The sequence below is a fragment of the Salminus brasiliensis genome, chromosome 12 (genome assembly GCF_030463535.1).
Source record: "Salminus brasiliensis chromosome 12, fSalBra1.hap2, whole genome shotgun sequence".
Classification (NCBI taxonomy): domain Eukaryota; kingdom Metazoa; phylum Chordata; class Actinopteri; order Characiformes; family Bryconidae; genus Salminus; species Salminus brasiliensis.
Genome location: NC_132889.1, coordinates 39,323,992 through 39,346,654, shown reverse-complemented (window position 1 = coordinate 39,346,654; position 22,663 = coordinate 39,323,992). Strand labels below are relative to the sequence as shown.

The window sequence follows — 22,663 nt, the reverse complement described above, 5'->3', positions numbered from 1 at the left end:
AAATCATCAATCGTGAAAAAAAGAATCTTTATTTTAAATAGAAAAACAACTATTTCAAATCACTCCTTTAGAGCAAAAGCACCAACCTCAACAAAGCTGGCCAACTATCAATTCATGGTAAAGAGTTACTTTTTTTTTCCTTTCAGGTTTTAAAAATCCATTTTTCTTTCTTATGGCCAACCCACATCGTGTGCAAATGATGCTGGTCGCTGTTTTTGAGGCATCGAAAGCATAGATGAGCATTCAGCTGGTAAAGTCAGAACTCCACAGGGTCTTAAACAGCCTCCTCCCTCAGCATTGTTCACGCTCTACACAGCTTCAGCAAAACTAAAGCAAAGCAAAGTCCTGAAGCGTTCCTGCTTCCCCCGAAAACACCACGCTGCCTTTGGGAACTACGGGTCAACGTCAGAAATAGCAAGAATTATAAACCTCGAGTTAAAAAGTTGCAGCAGTGTCACTCCCTTTGGTATGTAAACTTAATTCCACTGAAGAAAAAGACAAACCAAACAAAAATAAGATAAAAACTAATCCTTATTACGAGATAAACATCTTCATCAAAACGTAGCTTATGTACAGAGGAGAGGAAAAGCTCCAGACAGTTTCAGGCAAGAAACAGAAGAAGTAGAAGTAACTGCACAAAAATAGCAGCACAAGTCTGCCGCCACGTGAAGGAAGGGGAGGAATAGAAGCTTATTCGAGCTCCGAGGGAGTCGTGTCACCAAACTACTGCATTCTAGATTAAACCAAACAAAGAGAGACAGCAAGAGGACCAACTGGAGCAGAATCAGCCTGCTAATGGCAATCAAACAGCTGCCACTAATTAAAACTGCTTTCAGACCTAAACCTGCACTGCTAACGTCCTCACAGAAGGGCACACCATGAAACGTACTCGGAAAGAAGTGTAAACATGACTGCAGGGTCTTCCCCCTGCTCCGGAGGCCGCCTTGTCTTTTCGTCCCCCCTCAAGTGTGTTCTTAATACCCTGTATATCTGTCTCTATGTGTGTATGTGTGTGTCACCTGGTTACAGTGTAATAGTTTAAGACTCTGGTCAACAGTCATCCTCATGTTTTCAGCACCGTGGACTGACAAGAACCTGGCTCTAAACCTGGCTTTTGAAGGAGAATCCCACAGATGTTCTCAGAACAAAATTATCTGCATAATTAAATGGACAAAACAACCAAACTCTTTCAAAGTGGTTTTGATGTGAAACGCTTTGTTCTAAAGAAACTTTCTTCACAGTGGAGGTGAAGGGAAGCAGACGTCTGAAGCTCTAATAAAAGCTCCTCACAGAAAGTTCTTCATCTAATGGAGATGAAGACGCTGCCTGATGCCTGAGACACGGTTCTACCAGAGTTCTGAGAAGAGTTCGGCTCTAGAACCTGCTTTTAGAACCAGATCATTAAAATGGTGGAGGGATACATGCTGCAGGGTGTAGTGCGGCTACAGAAAGTAGTCCCTAAAGAGAACTGCATTAGTTGAGATTCTCCACTATTTTACCTTCATCATCATCATCATCATCATCATTCCATATAAAACTCAGAAGACTCGTGTAGCTGCACTGGTGGGTTTGGATAGGACAAATTATGGGCTGCATCTGTACCGTAGTCATGGCAACCAAGGCCTGCTTCCATTCACCTCCACTGTACAGAGATCAGAGTGGGCTACAGTGAAGCTCAGTTTCACACCGAACCCCCGACTCTGACTGAACAGAATCAGCTCACACACATCAAACATTATTTTTAATAAATCAGCAGAATTCTCCTTTAATGCTCCAGACCTGGAGGACCCACAGTGCCTTGTTAAAAGAATACTCTTGTTTTTTAACCTCTTATCTGCTGCATCTGTACTGCATGGCTGAAAAACACCAATTTGGGATGGGCTTAATTTAAAACATCTATCCTGATTAAATGCGCCACAGTCTGCCTTTCTGATATGCAGGGGTATTTTGTCTGCATTTCTATAACACTTTAAAAATAAAAACAAACTTCAAATCATAAATTAACAACTGACTTTACACCTGTTACAGTTTATTTAAAAAATTATATTTACAGCGTTAAACCTATATTTACCTAAACTTCTAATAGCAGAAATTGGGCTGGAAATAATCAGTTCAAGTATGATATGATATAAAATAATTCCACATCAGTTATATTCACAGGGAAGTTTCCAATAATGGGAATGTGAAACTCCAGCTGCTACAATAAGGCCTTTCCAAGCCTAGGTTTTTAACACTGGAGCCACACAGTAAAAACAGGTCTCACTTGCTTTGACTTTGCCTGCAGGTCTCTGTTAAACAGGTAAAGTCTAGGAGCTCTCCACCCACATCCGCAATCCCACCTCTCTGGAAAACATCACTCAAATTTTCAAAAGAACCAGTAACACAGATTTACAAACACCTTTCACTGAGTTCTGCAGAAAAACGCTTGACAAATGTTTACTGGGTGAATCAGCAACTGCCCTCTGGCAGGTTTCTGTTCTTTAGGTACAGGATCTCCCTGCCTGTTTTGGTTGACTGTGCGCTACAGATACAGCAGACAGGGTTGACTGAAAATTGCTGGAGTATTCCTTTAAACTGTTTCTTTAAAAAAAAATATATATATGAAGAAAAATAAATCACATGACCATGATTAATTATTGACCCCAGATTCAGTTGATCAGCCAAAACATGATTGAACATCTGACTTAACATGATTCTGAAAACGGTTATCTCTCAGAGCTCCTCCAGATCTTCATTAGCTGGTAGATGGATGAGGTTTAGGAGACGGTGGGACTTACTTTAGTCTATAAACCCAAACAGAACCAGAACCACAGAGCTGAGGAACACTGGAGGAACCGGAACCACCTTCACCTCAGCGCAGTGTGTGGCATCACTCCGCCCACTGCGCTCCGGTCTGAGGCTGGAAGAGCTCTACAGAGCGGGACGTGATGAGGCTGATAGAGTAGATCCAGCTCTAGATTAAATGTGGAAATAATCACTGTTTAACTTGTTTATGTAGCTTTTGAGTTTGTTAGGACACATCAGATACCACATGGGTCTTGGCTAATCAACTTAATCTGTTACTCTGTCTTGCCAAACTTCTTCTTTAAGAAGACATTGGTGATCAGCTGAGGAGTCAAATCAGAGATATTAAAGCAGGGAAAACAGAAAACTGCCCTCTGGTCCTCCAGGACTGGATTCCCACATAACATCCAGATACCTGTGTGCTCCATAGTTTCAGAAATGTTGACTAATGAACCAACCAACCAACCAACCAACACCAGACAGAATGATTATTACAAAACTGCAGCAAAAGCTGCAGAGGAAATCAAGTCTTCCCCATTTTCCCACAAGCTATTTGAAATATATTAAAAATCTTCCAAAGTCTTTGAAACAGGCACCAAAAATGAAATGAGCTCCAAAGCTCACTAGTTAATACCAAGTTCTCAGGGTAGAGGCCAGAGGTCACAAAGACAAACACACGTTTATTTTTGAAGCTGATTGCTGAAGTCTATTAACATTACTTCAAACTTCAGGTTCCTGCTTCAATTACTTAACTGATCTGAGGTTAAAATGCAACACGCTGGCATCCCGGACTTATCAGCAATGGAAAAAATCCATCGACTCCAAAGTTTGTTTTGCTTTCTCCATCCATCCTGAAAATCACCCAGCAACAAACCCTCCACCACCCCTGCAGCGTGCAACACCCTTTACCCAGCGCCTGAGCAGAATGAGTCCAGAATTTCGATCCAAAACCAGAACCAAGCCCAGATCTGAAGTTAATCAGGCCCTTGATTTCACAGGTTCTGCCGTTTTACTGGCCTGTCCAGGAGCATCACTGGCACCATCGTCATTTTTGCTTCGCTGCTGACCCTGCCTCAGTAGAGCCATCGCCTTATCAATGGTCATGGTGCTCACCAGGCCAAAGTCATGCATGCTGACCAGGTGGAGAAGAAAGTTTCTGCAGAGGTTCTTCTCAATGATAATGGAGCCGCACTTCTCCACAAAAAGCATGCAGGCCTGATTCATCTGATTGTCGGCTATGAATCTGATGGCAGAGTAGAGAGAGGGAGAGAGAGGGAGAGAGAGAAAACCATTAGAACAGTGACCACAGTTTTCAAAGTAAAATTCCCCATTCAATGGCATTGGCAGATACTCAGCAGGTACTTCTATTGGTTAGTGGGCAAAAAAAAATGGATTCTGCTAGTTAGATTCTTCTCCAAACTATTCCTTTAAACAACTTCTAACAGACGTGTGATTTGCACCACGAGTTATACAGATAAGCAAAAAGTAAGATATCACAGAGCATTTACACTTACATTATACACTATATTGCAATAAAATCAGAAAGATCAATAGGGGGAACAAAGATACACACCCGTGCTTCATTACATGGAGGTTCCACAGTTTCATCACCTCTTTCTCTCCTTCGTTGACATCAGTGAACTCCTCGATTTGCTACAGAAAAAAAAAATCCAGATAAAGTTTTTTGCACAAGCACCAATAACTAGCACAATGGGGGGCACAAAGTCAGACAAATGTCTCAGCGAGGCAAATAACAGACCCAAACACCATGTCGCAGAAACATGGACCAACTGGTTATCCACTTCTCCTCAAACAGCCTACAGACCAAGGCAGCGTATTCACATAGGAGGGCAAATTGCATGCCTCTGAAATCTGACGCATGTTCTGACATCTGATCTGAACTGTCTCTGCAATTTCACTCCTGGGATCAATAAAGTATTTCTGATTCGGACTTTTTGCCGTTCAGACTGAACAGCTTTTCTGCTCAAACCACACAAGGTGTTCCTCACCATTGTGGTCTTCTCCCGGAGCCACTCGGGGTCCCTCTCATCTTCGCTGTCCACCTCCATCTCCTGTGGTCTAAGAGGCATGCAGCTGTCACTGTGAAAGTATAGGCGGTTGTGTCCGCTGACATACGTCCTCTGCTGCTCCAGCTGGCCCTCCTCTGACTCCAGGAACTCAGACAGGCTGGGCTTCGGGCGCTTGGGCCTGCAGAGACACCATTATAGTCACACCACACAGTGAGATGGATAAGCTTATAAGACTAAACTAAACATGAAGCTCCAGAACCACTCTCTCACCTGATAAAGAACGGTCTGAAATCTACAACAATAAGTTTGGGTTTATTGTTTTTAAAACAACGATCCTCCCACATGCTCACCTCACTGAGTCACTATCACAGTCTAGAGATCCCAGATTCCAGATTAAATTCCATCTTCCAGATATTTGCTGTTGCTACAAGCAATGCAGCACACGTTTGTCCATGTTTATAGATAGCAGCATCATACATTGTCAGAATCCACATAATCAAGTCTATTAGAGATTACTGAAGACCCCCGCATGCTTTAGAACCCAGCAGTGTCTGTGATATAGGCAGTAAACATCAACTGGTGGGGTATACGATAGGGTTGGGCAGTCTGCACTCATTTTATATCAAAATAATATTGTGGTATACAGTATTACCGTGTGATATACGTTTACATGCCGTCCATAAAATCTTTTCCTGCCTCATTTTAAAACTCAACAATTACCAAATTCAACGTTCAGTTTGCTCACAGGGTGACAAACTAAGGGCGCGGTTTTAAACCAACCATTAAACAAATGTTAAACAGTCAGTAACAACTTCTGCAACTGTTCAACTGCTCTGAAATCAGGAGAGAGAAGCTGGTTAGCATTAGCTTAGTTAGCAGCATAACAGTCTGCTCTACACAGAACAAACAAGTCTGTCTGACTGAAACCCCACAGGAGAGCGACTCCAGCGTCTGGTGACTATGATCGAAGTTGAAAGAACAGAAAACTGAATTTAACCTTTTTTTTTTCAGCTCAGCTACTGGTCACAGTATCAGACAGCCCAGCGCAGCTGTTGCTGACTATCTGCTGAACACAGACAAGACGATAAAAGAGTGAAGAGCTAAGAGTGAAGTCGTGAAGTGAAATGTGGGGAGTAACAGGAAGGCAAAATGACCGGATCTGCTGCATTTGGACTCGCAAGTATTTATCTAGGATCTAGGCTTAGATATGTCAGTTAGCTAGTAGGGCAAACACGGCAGCACACTCAGTATTCCAGCTAACTGATGCTCAATTCACACCGGTTCAGAGGATAAAACCTCATATCTGAAAGCACAGAGTCGAGGGAATGGTCTAAGGAGAGTCATCATTTTTGAAATAGCGTCATCCTTTTAAAGATACAGTTAACATTAAATATCGCAGTGTACAGTATTACTGTTATACTGCCAAAGCCTAAGATTCGCTTGCTACAAACTGACTCTTGAATTGCTTGATAATTAACTGCTGAGTTTGATTACATGTGTTGGAAATAAATGACGGATTAGCACAAGGGGGCTGACCTGCAGACGAGGACGTGTGTAACGGAGGTCCTTTTGACAGGGCCATTACGGCTGAAGGCGAAGCCAGGCTGGCAGTGGATGTCCTGAGGATTCCCCACGTATGAGCCATCATAACACTCGTTTACAGATACGTCAATCTTGGCTCCTTTGGAGTGAGGCTGCCCAGCAGAAGGAAGAGCAGAACAGAGCATTCATATCAAACCCAAATATAGGACATTACAGAGATGTTCATAAGAAAAACAGGACATTGCTACAAGCCTGTTATATTACATACAGACGTTTATTTCAGAAGAGTTTAGCTAGCAGAAATCTACACAATTGATCTTAGATTATTGACATTTATATTAGTAAATGGTTTCAACAAGCACTTAGCAGTTTTAGACAAATGAATGAGCATGCCTAGAAAGCACCGGGACATTTATTCTGCTCACCACATAGTTGAAGATAAAGCGGCTGTGGGAGAGTTTGAGGTGCTTGAGGAGGCTGTAGAGTTTCCGGCAGTTCAGCGTGCACCAGGGACAGTGCAGGTCATCTCTGGCCTCCGTCTGCTGCCGCGTGTTATTGTTGTACAAGAACTAGCCAGGAAGCAGACACACAGATGCAGATGTGAGCATGACACTTAAACCCTGAAGAAAAGGTCAGGGCTAAATGTCAGAGCAGCCTTTCAGGAAGGTGCCCCCTCCACCTCCACCACCACCACCACCACCACCACCACACACCCACCCACACACAGCTATCATACACTATGCTGACTATCCATAGCCAAAAACAGCACAGACGACCTCACTGCAGAATTACAGGAAGCTCTGAGCGCTTCTGATATTCCTGGAGCTGAAATCTCAGACAGAACAGCGCACCCACACAGGTCAGATGGGTCATATTCTGAAAGCCTTGTTACCTGATAATAAACACGTAGTTTCTGACGAGGCTCGATGTGGACCTGCTCCCTCCGCACTGGCATGTCTGCGCTAACTGGATCTTTAACAGCTGAGGAACAGTGGAGACATCAGCATGGTGCATTTATGTAACATTACACCACAAAGCCAGCTATATCAGTGTAGTACGTTTATATAACACTTTATACAAATCGAAAAAACAAAAGCAATAACATACTAGAGACGGTTGCAGATATTTAAAAACCCTGAATCTCTCCTGAATTCCTGAAATTTCCCCATGACTAGATTTTGACTAGAAATTACAGCAAATAGTTAATTAGTAAAACAAGTCCCTCTGCCAAGCTATGTAGTTTGTGACCAAAAGGTTGCTGTTAAGCAATGTAGTCAAAAACTATCCCATGAACAGCCCAGCAGTTTTAATAGGTTGGTGCAATAATGCAGAACTCAACTAACATGTAGTGATTGTGGATCAGTTTACAGCACCGTTAATCAGAACTCAACCAAAGTCTGGAACCAAATGCAGATATTCCAAAAATCAAAAAGGCTTAAATGCCCATCTACAGCAATAACTTACCGCCTCTTAAGTGACAGAGCTGAACGTACCTACTGTCTGAGGAGGTTTTGGGGCACTTGGCCTGTGACTTTCTCCTCCGCTGGTGTCCGAATTGCGTGTCGCGAGTGGTCTGGCCACTGGTGCTGTGGTTCGCTCAGTTGTATCACCAGTCCAGCGCAGGGTGAACTGCAGAGTTGGGCCATGAGAGAAGGTGTCAAACGGAGGCACCCACTGCAACAAAACATGGAGAACAATTAAAAACAAACAAACAAACAAAAGGACTAATATTGCAAATGCAAAATTACAATTTTCAAAAATTAGTAAATAACTGAAATCTCTGTACAGACACCAATATTAGTTTCATTTACACCATTTTTTTACTTTGGTATCAATACTGAAACCTTGAGCATCGGATGACAGTCATTTTTAGACCAAGTCATCTAGCATCTAAAAACAGGCTGTCAAAATACTGAAACAATTAGTACCAAGACAACAATCCGTGCCATATTACAGGGAGCAGGGAGGTGGTGGGATGCAAAACGCAAATAACAGCAGTGGAGAATGAGGAATATACGATTAGAAATGAGAGATTAGAAACACTTCAAGCCTCCTTCTCAGTCCTGTTGACAGTTTGTACCATTTTCACTGTACAGTAAGGAGCCTAAACAGTAAGACAGACACACACACCTTGCCATCAAGAATAGTTTCCCATGTGGCTCTCTTTTTGCCAATAGGACACTCTTCCATCTCCTGCATAGACACTTCATATTCACCATCCAACAGCTGCAGACGCCTGTAAAAGAATTGAAGGAAGAAGGAGAAAGAAAAATGTGAAGACGACCAACAACAGAAATGTGATTTACAAAACACATAAGCTAAATATACCTGTTCTTATCAAACACCGTCATCTGGGCCACAAACGTCGTCTCACCATCATCCCGATGGGAGGAATAACGTTTCTTCCTGCTGGGGACTTCATCAATAACATCTGGGCAAAAATAAACATTTTATCTGTATCAATATCATTCTACCAGCCAATTCGCAAACAAGTGTCATAGAAGTCCACAACTGTAAGACTGGCTTTAATCAACATGCTCATAAGAATAGAAATACAAGAACTAATCTCAGTTTCAACTGAACTAATATTAAAACAGTAAACTAGTCCTAATATTGAATAGTTACAATTTGATTGTTTCACACAGTTTATGTTTGAGGGATTGGGTGTGGACTGATTCTTATCCATGGCCTTGACCTAAACTAGCTTAAGTTTACAATATTCATATTTGTTATGTCTTGTATAGGAACAAGCTGTACAGTGAGTCAGAATGTTAAAATAGTTTTGTTTGGAAACATACAAAGAAGAAGTGCACCACCCAATCCAAGGTCGGACTCTGACCATTTTGCCCCCAAACAAGCAATCAGCCAATTCATTACTTGGATTTTGGCAGATCTGTGTGCCCCCTTACTTTTCCACACAGCCCTTTACTTCATTTCACGTTATTTAAATGAGCAACTTTAAAGAGACAGTTTTGCCCTTTAACAAACTTTGAATATTGGGAATATGCATACAATGTGCCGATTTCAAGTAAAAAATTAAGGTTATTAAAATCAGTCCAAAAATCAGGCATAAACTTAAGTACAATTTGGACTAGACCAGTTTGACCTATGTAGTAAAGCAATTTTACTACAGGACACTTGACATAGGACACAGAAAAGAGATGTCCAAAAGGTTTTGTACAACTCACAATGTTGTACACAACATTTTGTGTAACCAACTACCTAATTGTCTTGACAACACATGCTGGCAAAAACAAATATCTGTTGTAAACATGCCTACTGACCTCCTACAGCAATGCCACTGAAGTATAAGCTGACTGCGTATAGCTATACGTCACTCTTCATTACATACCTCTGTATCTTATCCACACCACCCACATTCGGTACTGAGTGCTGTGTCTGTGCCGCACTGTCCTGTCTGTTTACTGTGTCTTATATCTGCTGTATTTATGGTATTTTTTGTGTTGTTCCGGTTCCATGTTTGCACATTTATGCATCTGTACAGTATTAACTCTTGACTCTGTACAGCTACATTTTCTGGTTAAAACATATACAACATCCAAATATCAACATTGCTGCACAATGTTTGACTTTCTGTAATTTATCATGGTATGATGTTCAGACCATGTTGACTTGTTGATTGACTTGAGCCATAATAGGAACAAGCCAATACTTCTGAGAGTGCCTCCATGCTTAAGGATAATCACAAAAACTAACTTTTTCACAGAATATGATGGGACATGAATCAACAAGTACAGGATTAATACAATCTGGGAGCTGTCTATGGAGTTTTGTAGCAGAAAAAGCTTCCAGAATCTCCTGTCCTTCAGGTTAAATTTTAATCAACTTTGGAGCTTGTAAAATAATGAAGTAGTATGTAGTCACGTAAAATGTACTTCAAGTGTGAAGTATACAGAAGTCCTTACTGGTCTCTCTGCTGGACAGGCCATTGATTTCTCTCCCTCCAGGACAGGAGACTCTGAACAGCAGCGAGTAGGATTTCACCATGTGGCTGTTACTGGGCTCGAACTCCTGACTGGAAACGACGATAGTGGGGCACAAGCCCACCTTCATCTGGCTGCTGTCTGGGTTCAAAGGCACCTGCTTCTTACCTGTAGGCACTTGCTTAATGGGGCAACTGACATCCTGTAAAAGATACATCAAAGGATATGAGGGCTGAAAGAGTTCTAGAGATAGAAGAAAAATCTAGTACTAAACATTAAAACAGGCGACACACTGCTTAGCAAACTACTGAAAGAGAACATTTGTAGCAGAAAGGAAAGATATCACACGTGACTCAGACTCATTTCCATGTGTGTACAGTCATAAAACATTCATAAACATTTGGATGTAAAGTCTTTACAGATGTAAAAGATTATTCTGTCCGTCCAAAATGAGACTTTTTACCTTTCGTTTCTTATGACAGACTTTAATGAGTAGCACCTCCAAAGACACAGAGTTTTCTTCATTCTCAGAGTTCTGCGAGTTCTTATCTGAGGCACAGCAAAACAATTATGACACAATTACTTCCCGTTATTTTCTGCATTACTGACTCAGCACAAGCTGAGAAGCTGATTTAGGCTTTTTAGCTTGAGAAGTTCTTACCAATTTTATGGAAAAATCCAGTAAAGGTAAGTTGTAAGTGGGAGGCTAAACTGGAGAGGGAAAAAGATTGAAGGTACAGTTTAGACATGTAACATGACTCAGGGCTGGTGTCAAATAAAATATTGACTTTTACTAGAGGTGTGCATTCCACATTATTCTAAAGTAAAACAAAAAAAAAAAAAGAGAGACTAGTAATGGCAGTAATGGTGTTATGTGGCAAAAACACTCAGTAGCACAACAATTTAGCAGAACTAGAGCAAAACATGCTTTAATAGTAATATAAACTAATAGCAATAGTAAGTCTTCATGTCAGCTGAGAAACATTCATCAACCATATACAAGACATTGGGACAGGTAATTTAACACTAATATAGATTATTATATTTAACGCCCAATTATTGAACAGCCTTATGTTGCATTGTACTCTTTTGCACTCTGCATTCCTACCACCTCTTACATTACATCCTTAGAATTACACTATTTCTATAATATTATATATTTAACGTCCATGTAATTCCGCTCTCTCTCTCTTTTTGTTCTGTATATCCTTATATTTCATACATGTCCTCCTTGGTTTGTATCTTTATTGTTTAATATGGGTGGACAGTTATCAAAGCCTTTTACTGCTAGTTGTACCATGTCTGACACAGCTAACCAATGTAGCACTGGATGTAATGACAACTTGTCATCTTCTACACACACCAACTAACCAAACTAACATCAGTTAGGATAAAAGTCATCAATATCCAGCCAATGTCAGATAAAGTCATTACAACTGGGCCATTTCTGTCTTCTCAGTTACAGCAACACACTCAAGATAATACCCCTAAGTAATCACACATTTTAAACATTTGAGTTTGGACTTCTACTTTTAGAAACAAGCTTCTGAATAGTGATTTCAGTATTTGAATACGGACACGTAAACTGGCAGGTAAATAAACTCCACATGAGCTGGTATGCTCTTACTTGTGCGACTCCTGCTCCATTTTAGTCCTCTCCACTTTAAAGAGCAGATCATCCACGTTGAAGCCTTTTCTGAAGCAGAAAATAGGGGAAAACACGTAAATCACTGATACTCTGTGCCCTAGTAGATCTACACTGATACACTTGCTTAGCTGCCACTATGCCACATGTGGCAGTTACAGTGAATTTGCCTGGATATGCAAATTTTGTAACTGAAGACACTTCAGATGGCTGAGGATCTATATTTGATCAAACTTTAACACAAATGTTGAGTTTTACTCAGGCAATAATAATAAAAAAAATAAATGTGCTATGTAACGTGCAGGCTTACTGCATGCAAGTCCTTTTTCTCCCAGCATAAAATGTTCACAAATTAGCTGTACAATATGAACTGTGTGCCAAAGTTAGTCTTACTGTCCTAAGAAAGTGTACAACACTAGTCTCTCAGATAAAAGTGGGCAAGTAAACAATATTAAAACGTTGTCATTGTAATAGACTTATACTGAGTGTTTTGAACTTAAAATTAGGTTTACAGTAGAAAAACATCTGCAAAACTAATCTCTTAAAGCACAACACAGAGCCCTACATCATTCTGTAGTGAAGATGCAGAGCTCAGAGTATACAAAACATCCTTGAAGTATTCAGTTTAGTCTATTTAGTGTATTTACAGTGTGGAACAAGCTAAAAGAGGCTTTATGAAATTAATTTCACAAAACTATATTACCGTTTCCCATTGGTTCTGGAATTCCGGTGGGACATGTATGTAAGGGTTCTGTGCAGGAAAATGGGCTGCAACGGCAGAAACAAACAGTAAAGTCTTCATATTTGGAGCATGATACCGTAATACCTTAATAACTTTGATCATTACACTGTTCCTTCATGATCTACTTACTGCCATCAGGTTCCTCGTCCGAAGGAATCGATATATTTGAGTTGGCTCTGCAAACAAAGGAAACGGCATTTAAAGACATCAGTTGATGATGGAAAGTGATATTACTTTGTTTCTGAAACACAAATGGGGTGGGCAATATTATGAAAAATATATATATAATATGTAAAGACTATATTTATCACAGTATTTTGACAAGCAGACAAAATGCATCAGTAGTGGAAGATTCTTAAAAAATGCCATTTAAATACAGTGCATGTTGCAGTTAGTAAGTGCTCTTTAAGCACAGATATCCACAATACACTCAAATGTATATTGTAAAGTACAGCACAATAAGATGAGAGTCATATTTACTACCTCCTACAGACAAATCAACATCATACTATTGATCAATACGGACAATGAATTTCAGTCTCAGCAAAAATGTGCTAATCACACATCATACATTTTGCATTTGTTATTTGAAAATCTCTTGGATTAAAATTTTCAACATAAAAGAATATGCAATTTTCCTTTTTTTCTAGATGGAGTCGATCAGTCCAGACATGTCTGATTCAGTGATCCAGTAATTAAGAGCATTTTATTGGTCTATTCATCCAGAATTAATTACACAATGTGAAGAGCAGGTGTTCAAACCATGGAGAAAACTAAAAATAGAAATGCATGTTTTTCATTGGACAGCATCTATCTGTATTATTTATTATTATTATTTTTATTTTTTACAAATATGCATACATATGTGTGCTTGAGTGTTTGTTAGCCGTGCCCTCTCCTGTAAAGTCAGTTTTGGACATTATCACACACACACACACATATACATACATACACACATATACATACATATATATACACACACATATACACACACACGTTAGCAACTATAAACCTCAAAACTGCACAAAATGTGTTATTAATAAAATATAAAAAGCTACATGAGTTTCTGCTGTTTTAGTTTAAGGAACATGACAACTGAGAACTGGCAGTCACATCAGTCAGTAACGCTGGATGTTAAATGAAAAGCTCAAATTTAAATATTACATTATTACACTCTTTAGCAAAGGCTTGGGCACCCCTGGTCATCTGACACGGTATTGATGTTGTCAGGGTAAAGGTCACATCCTCTACAGGAAACAAACTAAAACGTAGCACTTTCTGCACATTTTAGACAATTCCTATGTGTTTTCTCACACACTGGAAAAATATAAACATATTTAATGTGCCATACTAGTTACATTACACGCTGTTGCATTATGTTACACTTACCAAACAGTAACTACACTCCAGAATGTGCAGAATATAATACTTCTATACGTTTAAAAAAGGAACAACCGGAGATACACAAACCTTTGCATAATATTGCTCATGCCTATTATTGTTGGTTATTTTCAGTTCCAGCTTTTGAGACTGTAGACGTTTTATAATATGAACAATATTTGGGGGTCATTGTCAGCAGCCTCTTTAGAAGAAGGTTGGGGAAGGACCAAAACAGTCTCACAGGAAACGGTACAAACTAATATGATCCATATTTTGTAGATTTAGCCCCAGGCTGTGATCTGGGAGCAGTTTTACAGCAGTGGGTTAAGTGGATGATAAACATAAGGGCATATAGGACTCTGAAAGCACGTGTCTTGGGGTTTGCTACACGTGTTTCTCCCCCGAGTCCCGCTCGGATTAAAGCAGAACTCCACTGCTGTTAGGAATAACATCACATACTACTAAAGAGGCTTCATCTTCAAGAAAACCTGTGTTTTGGGTTCTGTCTGGAAACAGAAGAAACAGAAGAACTGCATGCACACATCACCTGATGTCGTTATGCCATGAAATGTGGTGGTTTTAAAAGTGAAAAACTTCCCATGTCAGTGATTACAGCAGAGTGAATCAGGCTGAAAGTGTCCAGCTCGCTGAAGTAAGCCCACATAAAGCCCTGGCCAGGCTGAATGAGCTGAACATGCAGTACTGTTAGATAACGACCCACCGTTTCCTCATGAAGGAAGAAGCAGAACCACCCTGATCTCTGTGTCCAGAGAGCTTTCAGGGGATCCTCATTAAAACTTACTTTCAAACGCCTGCAGGAAGAGTTCATGGTCGGCTTGAATCTGCTCCAGTTTGGGTTTCTTCGCCGCGTTCATGAGGCCGGGGTGCGGGTGGCTTCCTGCAGTTTTGCCGCTGCCGGATCTGCATCCAGTGCCGGGATCAGAACTGTGCTTTTGTGGCGCCATCCTGGGCACACAGCCTCCAAACACGGTTCCGAAAGGTCCAAGCAAACGCGTAAAGGCGCAAAGGCTGGGGCTGAAAGCTCCTTCCCCGAACAAAGGGGAGAGCGCAGCGGCACCGGCTTCGCTCCTCGTCTCCCTCTCTGTGTCTCTCTCCCTCTCTCTCTCTGTCTGTCTCTGTGTCTCTCTCCCTCTCTCTCTCTGTCTGTCTCTGTGTCTCTCTCCCTCTCTCTCTCTCTGTCTGTCTCTGTGTCTCTCTCTCTCTCTCTCTCTCTCTCTCTCTCAGCCGGGCACCAGAAACATCAACACACAGGAGATTCGGTCGGGTTCCGAGATGTAAAATAGTGCTTTATCGAACCTGCCATGTGAGCTCGGTTCGGTTGGATGGAACGAACACAAATAAAACAATAAAAACACGAACAGCTGCGGAACTTTACACAGACTGAAGCCGGAAAGGAGGAATTAGCTGGTTAGCAGTTGTTCGAATAGCTCGTCCCTGCCGCTCACGAAGCGGAGCTGTGTCCACTCAGTAAGTCAGTCAGTTAATATAGCTATATCCACTGGGTCAGACAGGTCCAGCACTGAGGGTGAAGGTTTGAGCCCGAGAGCGGAGTGGAGCAGCAGCCCGGTTCCAAACGACGGAAGACGCGCTAGCCTTAGCTTAGCATTACCTCAGTGTTAGCTTAGCATAGGCGATTTTCAAAAAAGCCACCGGCGGCAATAATAAACGTTAGCACCGTGCCGCCAGAAACACCGGGGGGGGGTCCGCGAATGACCCAGCGATGCTCTGGTGTTTGATTAATAAGAGAAAATAAATCCTTTACATTATTAATGTGATAAAAATTATATATTTGGGTTTTTTTTCTCAGAAAACTTCAAACTTCTCTCGCGAGCGATTTTTTTTTCCCACTTCAGAATCCCGCCCACTCCGAACAGGAACCGGCACGCGCGAAGCAAGTTCGGTAGCGCGCGCATTCCCGCCCGTATTCGGACATGCCACGCCTCTCCTGCGCTGCGATTGGACAGCTGTTTATACATCATTTCCATTCCCGCCGGTCCACAGAGCAAGGGGTGTGGCCTTTGGGTTCAGGATTGGCCACACCGCTTGTCAGTCTGAGCGTGCAAGCCAATCCGAGCGCAGGGACCGGACGCTAATACCCAATAGTAACTTTCTCGTAAACGGGTGGAAAATAATAAACAAATCATTGGTGTAAAACTCGACTCTCATTTCCGTTGTTTGTTCCAGCTGCGATCAGATCGATCAAATGAAGGAAATAATAAACTACAGATCAAAGCAAAAACCTACATGCACAGATCGGCAATAACGCTACTGACCTCTTTGACCTTTTGGAGCGCAGTTGCTTAATTTCTGCTCTATTCTCATGTAAACTGAACCTTGCTTGATGTCATATGTTCCAAATAAACACTGCACAATCATCACTAAAATATTAATAAAGTAGTGTACATTAAACACTTTACACTACTTTACACAAAAAGTTAACTACATCACAATATATACAGTGCCTATTAAAAGTATTCGCCCCTTAGACTTTCCCTTATGACCTTTTTTTATAATAATGTATAAAAAAATCTTTAATATCAAAGTGAAACAGATTTCGACAAAGTAATGTCAAATAAATGAAAATATAAATGAAAAATATATAATGTAAAAAGTGACGCCATAAATATTGGGGCAGTGGTGGCTCAGCGGTTAGAGCTCCGGGATATCAATAACAGGGTTGTGGGTTCGATTCCTGGGCTTGGCAAGCTGCCACTGTTGGGCCCTTGAGCAAGGCCTTTTACCCTTTCTGCTCCCCGGGCGCTGGAGTTGGCTGCCCACCGCTCTGGGGGTGTGGGTGGGTGTGTGTGTGTACTCACTGCCCCTAGTTCACTAGTGTGTGAGTGTGTGTTCACTACCACAGATGGGTTAAATGCAGAGGACCCATTTCGCTGTACAGTCCACACTGTACAGTGACAAATACATGCACCTATATTCCCCCCCTTGGAGTCAGTATTTAGTAGAGGCACCGTTGGTCACAGTCACAGCACTGAGTCTGTGGGTAGATCTGCTCGAGCTCGCTCAGGCTGCACAGGGATCAGGCGTGAAGTCCAGACACACATTCTCTATTGGATCGAGGTCCGGGCTTTGACTCGGCCACTCCAGAACGACTGAGTGCTTTGGGGTCGTAGTCTCGCTGGAAAATAAGTTCTCCTAAAGACTGAAGCAGACTGTGCTTCAGGATTTCCCCACATTTCACTGCGTTCATTTTACCCTCTACCTAAACAAGCCTTCCAGGGCCTGCTGCCGAGAGGCATCCACACAGCATGATGCTGCCACCACCATGCTTCACAGTGGGAATGGTGAGTTTGTGGTGATGTGCAGGGTTTGGAGCCAAGAATCTTCTTCCAGCAGGCCTTCGGGTAAACTGCAGTGGAGGTGTGACTCTCTGTGCAGCCCTCCCATACGGGTGTCTTCTCCAGCGACTGGAGCTTCAGGTCTTTATACTACTATCAGTTGTGACACATTCACTGCACTCAGGTGATCTCCGTCTCACTAACTGTGAGACTACCAGCACCACCTGCCTGCTGGACCTCTGTTCAATGAGTTCCATCACTTTAAAAGGAGGTGAATATTTATGCAGCCACTGATTTAACATGATATATTTCTATTTAAAGAACATTTACTTTGAAGAAATAGAAAGGTTTTTATTTGTAAATCATATATAAAATTGATATTGACAAAAATCTATTTCAAAAAGCTAAAAAAGGGGTGAGCATCCAAAAGAGAATACATTGTATAGATACTGTATCAGATGAAATCATGTAAAAACGGCCAAGATGGTGAGTTTTAGATAACTGAGGACGTCACAGGATAGACACACAAAATGCCACACAATAAATTATTATGTATTAAATTAATTTATTTCTATTGCAGAGTTTAAAAATTTGATAAGTTAAACCGCAAAAGCCGCAAAAGGCCCTGTGGTCTTCAGCAAAACATGAATATGAATACGGCGATCTTTAGCCACTTTTACTTCATACAATAACTGTAAAATAAATGAAAATGTCCTGATGTAGAATTGGCACTAAGTCATAAATGTTATTAACTTTAGTGCCAATTCCACGCTGGACTGTGAAGATACAGCAGGAGACAAACTAAACAAGATCACAGTGCTGGGAGGAGCAGTGCTAAGCTAGCCTACACAATGCAGAATTAGCATCAGTACACACAACTAAAGCTGTAATCACAAACAGTAGTTTCAGTCTGACTTCACTAACTTACCCGACCCTTTTTCCACTGCTAGAATTGAACCTGTGGTGTGGATCTGTGGCCTGGTAGCTAGGCTGATGTTAGCTTTGCTAGCTGGCTACATGAGTAATCAGTGCCAGAGCGGAGCAGCAATCAGAGCAGTGCGTGATCATCCCTGTACTAATAATGTTTTATAGTGTTTTAGCAGCTCTTCAGTCGGAGGCTTCATTCATAGATACACTTTATAACACATGTATAAGTATCGAGTTCTTCTGAACAGTTTATGCTAGTAATTCATTGTAATATGACAAGTTATATAAAGTAAATGACACTTTTTCTACGTGTGTAGTGTAAACAGTTACACTAGAAGTTCAAATGTTTGTAGTCACCTCTTCTAATGAATGCATTCAGCTGCTTTAAGCTGCACCTATTGCTGACACAGATGTGCAAATGCACACACAGCTTGTCTAGTCCCTGTAGAGAAGAAGTACTGCCAATAGAATAGGACTCTCTGGAGCAGATCAACATCATGACCCTATTGACTCCATGCTGCCTAATAATGCCAGGCGTGGGCTAGAGGGGTATAAAGCCCCCCAGCATTGAGGAGCTGTGGAGCAGTGGAAGAGCTGTGTTCTCTGGAATGATGGTGGTGGAGCTCCATCCAGTACTTTTGGGATGAGTTGGGGAGTTGGGGAGGATGAGGTGGGGTGGTGATCATCATCCAACATCCTGACCTCACTAACGCTCTTGTTGCTGAGTGCAATCAAATCCTCACAGCAATGCTCCTCCAGTCCATACAGTGTAAAATCTAGGGGAAATGTCAGTGACTTTAATTTAAGGCTCCTCTTGTCAATGCAATGTCATTTACTTCATAAAACATATAATGCCACCTTATGAATACTGGCATAGCTGTTCATAAACACTCAAGCAGTATAAGTGTGTTTTTCAATGCTTATGAAGTCTCTCTCACACACACACACACACACACACACACACTAGTGAACTAGGGGCAGTGAGCACACACACTCCCAGAGCGGTGGGCAGCCAACTCCAGCGCCCGGGGAGCAGAGAAGATGAAGGGCCTTGCTCAAGGGCCCAACAGTGGCAGCTTCTAGTGTGCTTCTGTAGGGCAGTATCATTTCAAATCAAGCGCTAATATTTGGTACTAAACAGAAATGACATCACACCTCGGCAGCCATTAGCAGTTAGCTAACGTTAGCTAGTCAAAGTTAGCTTTAAGCTAGCAGGCCCAGTTCCCATTTAACATGTTACATTCTGCTGCAGTTAACTAACCTAATCACCAAAGACATACATTTTCTACTTAATTAAACAGTTACGTAAACAGACTCACTCTCACTCAGGTTCGGTTCTAGATAAGCTCCCCCAGTCAGAGCTGTTCTACAGTGGAGGTTCTAGATAAGCTTCCCCAGTCAGAGCTGTGGTTCTACAGTGGAGGTGAAGGGAAGCAGACGTCTGAAGCTCTAATAATAAAAGCTCCTCACAGAAAGTTCTTCACCTAATGGTGATGAAGACGCTGCCTGATGCCTGAGACACGGTTCTACCAGAGTTCTGAGAAGAGTTCGGCTCTAGAACCTGCTTTTAAAATCAGATCATTAAAATGGTGGAGGGATACATGCTGCAGGGTGTAGTGCAGCTACAGAAAGTAGTCCCTAAAGAGAACTGCATTAGTTGAGATTCTCCACTGTTTTACCTTCATCATCATCATCATCATCATCATCCCTCCATATAAAACTCAGAAGACTCGTGTAGCTGCACTGGTGGGTTTGGATAGGAGATAAATTATGGGCTGTATCTGTGTTGTCGTCATGACGACCGACGCCTGCTTCCATTCACCTCCACTGTACAGAAGAGTTATATAGAGGTATATCTCTGCTTTTTCAGTGGTTCTAGTGCATAATCAAGATGTAAACATACCATATCCTCCTGTTCAAACTCATTATTTACTCTTCAAATGGTTAATACACTACAAAACATTTGAGACACATGGTAAATAAACTTAAACTAGCCCAAAGGACGGGACTGTAACTGCTTACTAAACACATGATACAGAAGAAAATGCCATTGGAGTAATCTGGAGTGTTTCTTAAAGATGACGTTTGAGGTCAGTATGACAAGGCGTGACAAGAGGAACATGGTGCAATGATGTCTGAGCCACACTTCCGCTCCAGATCAGTGAGCATGGCAGAAATATGGCTGATTTCCACATAAATTTGCATGGTTTAATTCTGCTGACTGCATCTGTCCCTCAAATGCAACTGAATCACATTATTTCCTACACAAATCTCGCCCTCAGTCCCCCTCTCAGCACCCTTTTTTAGGCATAAACATGCAAACTCCACTCTGAACATCCTCTGATAATGCAGCGATCAGGTAGTGTAGATGTGGGTAGGTAGTGAAGATAAACCACCGGGCCAGTCGCAGGCCTCGGCTCTAGTAACGCTCTATTCTCAGTGATAACACACTGAGCGTTAAGGCATGATCTCTAAATCCTTGGACAAACAACAAGTGGAGCAGTGCACCGCTGCGCTTCAGGGCAGAACACTGATGGAGAAACTTGTGGAGAAACATCTCTCGAATTCTGAGCTCCAGCTCCGGTCTGGTCCTGGAGAGCCGGGCCGTAGTCAGCGTTTCTTGAAGACGATGTAGGAGATCAATATAACAAGGCTTGCTGTGAGGAACATGATGACAAACTGGTGGACGGTGAGGACACTCTCCAGGGTGTGTATGCGCTCCTCCATGGCACTGGTGTGGAAGTAGTCATATATGTAGGCCCCAACTCCCCACACCATCCACACTATGTCCACAATTAACTTCATGATTCAGTCTTTAGGCAGGGTTACTGTGAGGTCTGACTGTAGGAAGCTACTCATCATCATGCCTCCAGACAGAGGCTGGGTCTGGAGTCGGGGTGTAGTGTGGGTCTGCCAGTTCAGGAGGACAGCAGATCACAGTCATTATAGGACATATGTAAACAGACAGCTCAGCTCAGCTAACGCTAGAAAAACAAAGAGCCTCAATTCAAGCGCTTTACATTAACATTATTCACTATTTTGGCAAATAAAGCAGTTAGAAGTTTGATCATAAGCATTATTAAAATCATATTTATGCTCAACTCACCTCCAATCTTTACAAATCTGCTTCGTAAATGTACACGTTCCCAACGCTGCGCTCTTCCCACCCGTTTCCGTACAAGTCCCGCCCACACCGCGCTGGGATTGGCTAAAAGTTCTATCCCACAAGCGCTGCGCCTATTGGTTTACTCTCGTGTGTATGATCTACTAGCCAATCCGAGTGCAGGTGAGAGGATTTCATCAGCCAATCCGAGCCGGGAGAAGGCGGGAGCGTGCCGGAATACAGGTGGGGAACGAAATGAGGTGTTGTCAGCGCATCAGCTGCTGCTGTACTATTTTTGTACAGTTTCGCGCAGACTCAATACAAACACCGTCTATTTTAATCTGGGGGTCTCGGTCCAGTCTGGACGCTTAAACTGGTTCGTGTGGCTCTGCGTCTGGACTGGGTCAGCGGATAACAGGGCGTGTCAAATATTGTAGATAGCTACTTATTTTTTATTAAAATCTGCTGTACCTGCCTGTGTTTTCAGTCTCGGGGAGAGTGCTCTCGCCTTCGTGTGAAATGATGAGAACCAGCAGATTAATTCCCCAGTTCTGATCAGGCAGATCGGCCGTTTACAGTGTGTTCAAATGGCGTGATTTCAGGCTGGGAGGCCGTTAGGCGCGGTGGCCAAGTGGTAAGGCGTCGGTCTCGTAAACCGAAGATCGCGGGTTCGAACCCCGTCCGTGCCTTTAGAGGAACTGCGGGAAGGATTTTTAGTAAATGTGAAGACTACATACGGCATAAATCCATTTTATAAATATATTAGTGCAGGTAAACCGAGTGTGTGGAGTGTGTGGAGTATCTTTACACTACCCCTCAGCTCCTGCAGGAGAATAATGACTGCTCTGCTAGTCTCTGTTTGGATCCTTTATTACTGTAAAATCAAACACTACAGCTTTAGTTTAGTCCAGAAACCGAACCAGCACGACAGAATGACATAGATTATTAAAAATCTCTAAAATGATTTATTATGAGAAATATGTTATGAGTCATTGCAGTCTTATAGCTGCATTCTACAATATGACCACTAGATGGCGGCGTGACCCCAACATTGGTTTTAATTCATCTTAAGAAGGTTCATTCACCTTCACACACACACACACACACACACCCCAAAACATGAACACAAATACATCCCCAAACACACACCCATACCCACAAACACACCCGAAACACACACCCACAAGCCCCTCCCAGGCAGGCACATCCACAAACACACTCCCTAACTACACACATTCCTCAAACACACACA

The 22,663-nt window shown here is 42.1% G+C and overlaps 1 protein-coding gene, 1 long non-coding RNA gene and 1 other non-coding gene across 4 annotated transcripts; 1 reads left to right on the top strand and 2 right to left on the bottom strand.

Moving 5' to 3' along the window:
* Nucleotides 1–18: 18 nt before the first annotated feature.
* suz12a (SUZ12 polycomb repressive complex 2 subunit a) lies at nt 19–15,915 on the bottom strand. Of its 2 annotated transcripts, XM_072693858.1 has the most exons (16): nt 14,870–15,915; nt 12,817–12,863; nt 12,649–12,713; nt 11,928–11,996; nt 10,962–11,011; nt 10,764–10,849; nt 10,283–10,502; nt 8,685–8,787; nt 8,487–8,592; nt 7,850–8,030; nt 7,249–7,337; nt 6,782–6,925; nt 6,351–6,508; nt 4,794–4,992; nt 4,358–4,437; nt 19–4,027 (listed from the first exon to the last, which is right to left on the bottom strand). In XM_072693858.1, exons 1-16 carry the CDS (start codon nt 15,030–15,032, stop codon nt 3,763–3,765), a joined length of 2,025 nt encoding a protein of 674 aa, XP_072549959.1. In that variant the 5' UTR covers nt 15,033–15,915; the 3' UTR covers nt 19–3,762. The 2 variants fall into 2 exon arrangements, with proteins under 2 accessions (XP_072549959.1, XP_072549961.1); XM_072693860.1 differs by lacking the exons at nt 12,817–12,863; nt 14,870–15,915 and having other exon boundaries at nt 11,928–11,991; nt 12,649–12,703.
* A 2,011-nt stretch (nt 15,916–17,926) lies between these two features.
* LOC140573940 (uncharacterized) lies at nt 17,927–21,610 on the bottom strand. The gene is made up of 2 exons (XR_011980686.1): nt 21,415–21,610; nt 17,927–21,218 (listed from the first exon to the last, which is right to left on the bottom strand). It is a non-coding gene; the product is annotated as an uncharacterized lncRNA (long non-coding RNA).
* Nucleotides 21,611–22,028: 418 nt separating this feature from the next.
* Nucleotides 22,029–22,100, top strand: trnat-cgu (transfer RNA threonine (anticodon CGU)). The gene has a single exon. It is a non-coding gene; the product is annotated as a tRNA-Thr (tRNA).
* The last annotated feature ends 563 nt before the right edge of the window (nt 22,101–22,663 follow it).

What these genes read in the sequence shown, in the direction of transcription:
- suz12a (XM_072693858.1), bottom strand. Translation starts at nt 15,032, where the DNA reads ATGGCGCCACAAAAGCACAGTTCTGATCCCGGCACTGGATGCAGATCC. An exon ending in ACGGTGTTTGATAAGAACAG is followed by an intron (nt 8,593 to 8,684) that starts GTATATTTAGCT and finishes ATTCTTTTACAG; the next exon opens with GCGTCTGCAGCTGTTGGATG. An exon ending in TCCGGGAGAAGACCACAATG is followed by an intron (nt 4,438 to 4,793) that starts GTGAGGAACACC and finishes TTTTTTCTGTAG; the next exon opens with CAAATCGAGGAGTTCACTGA.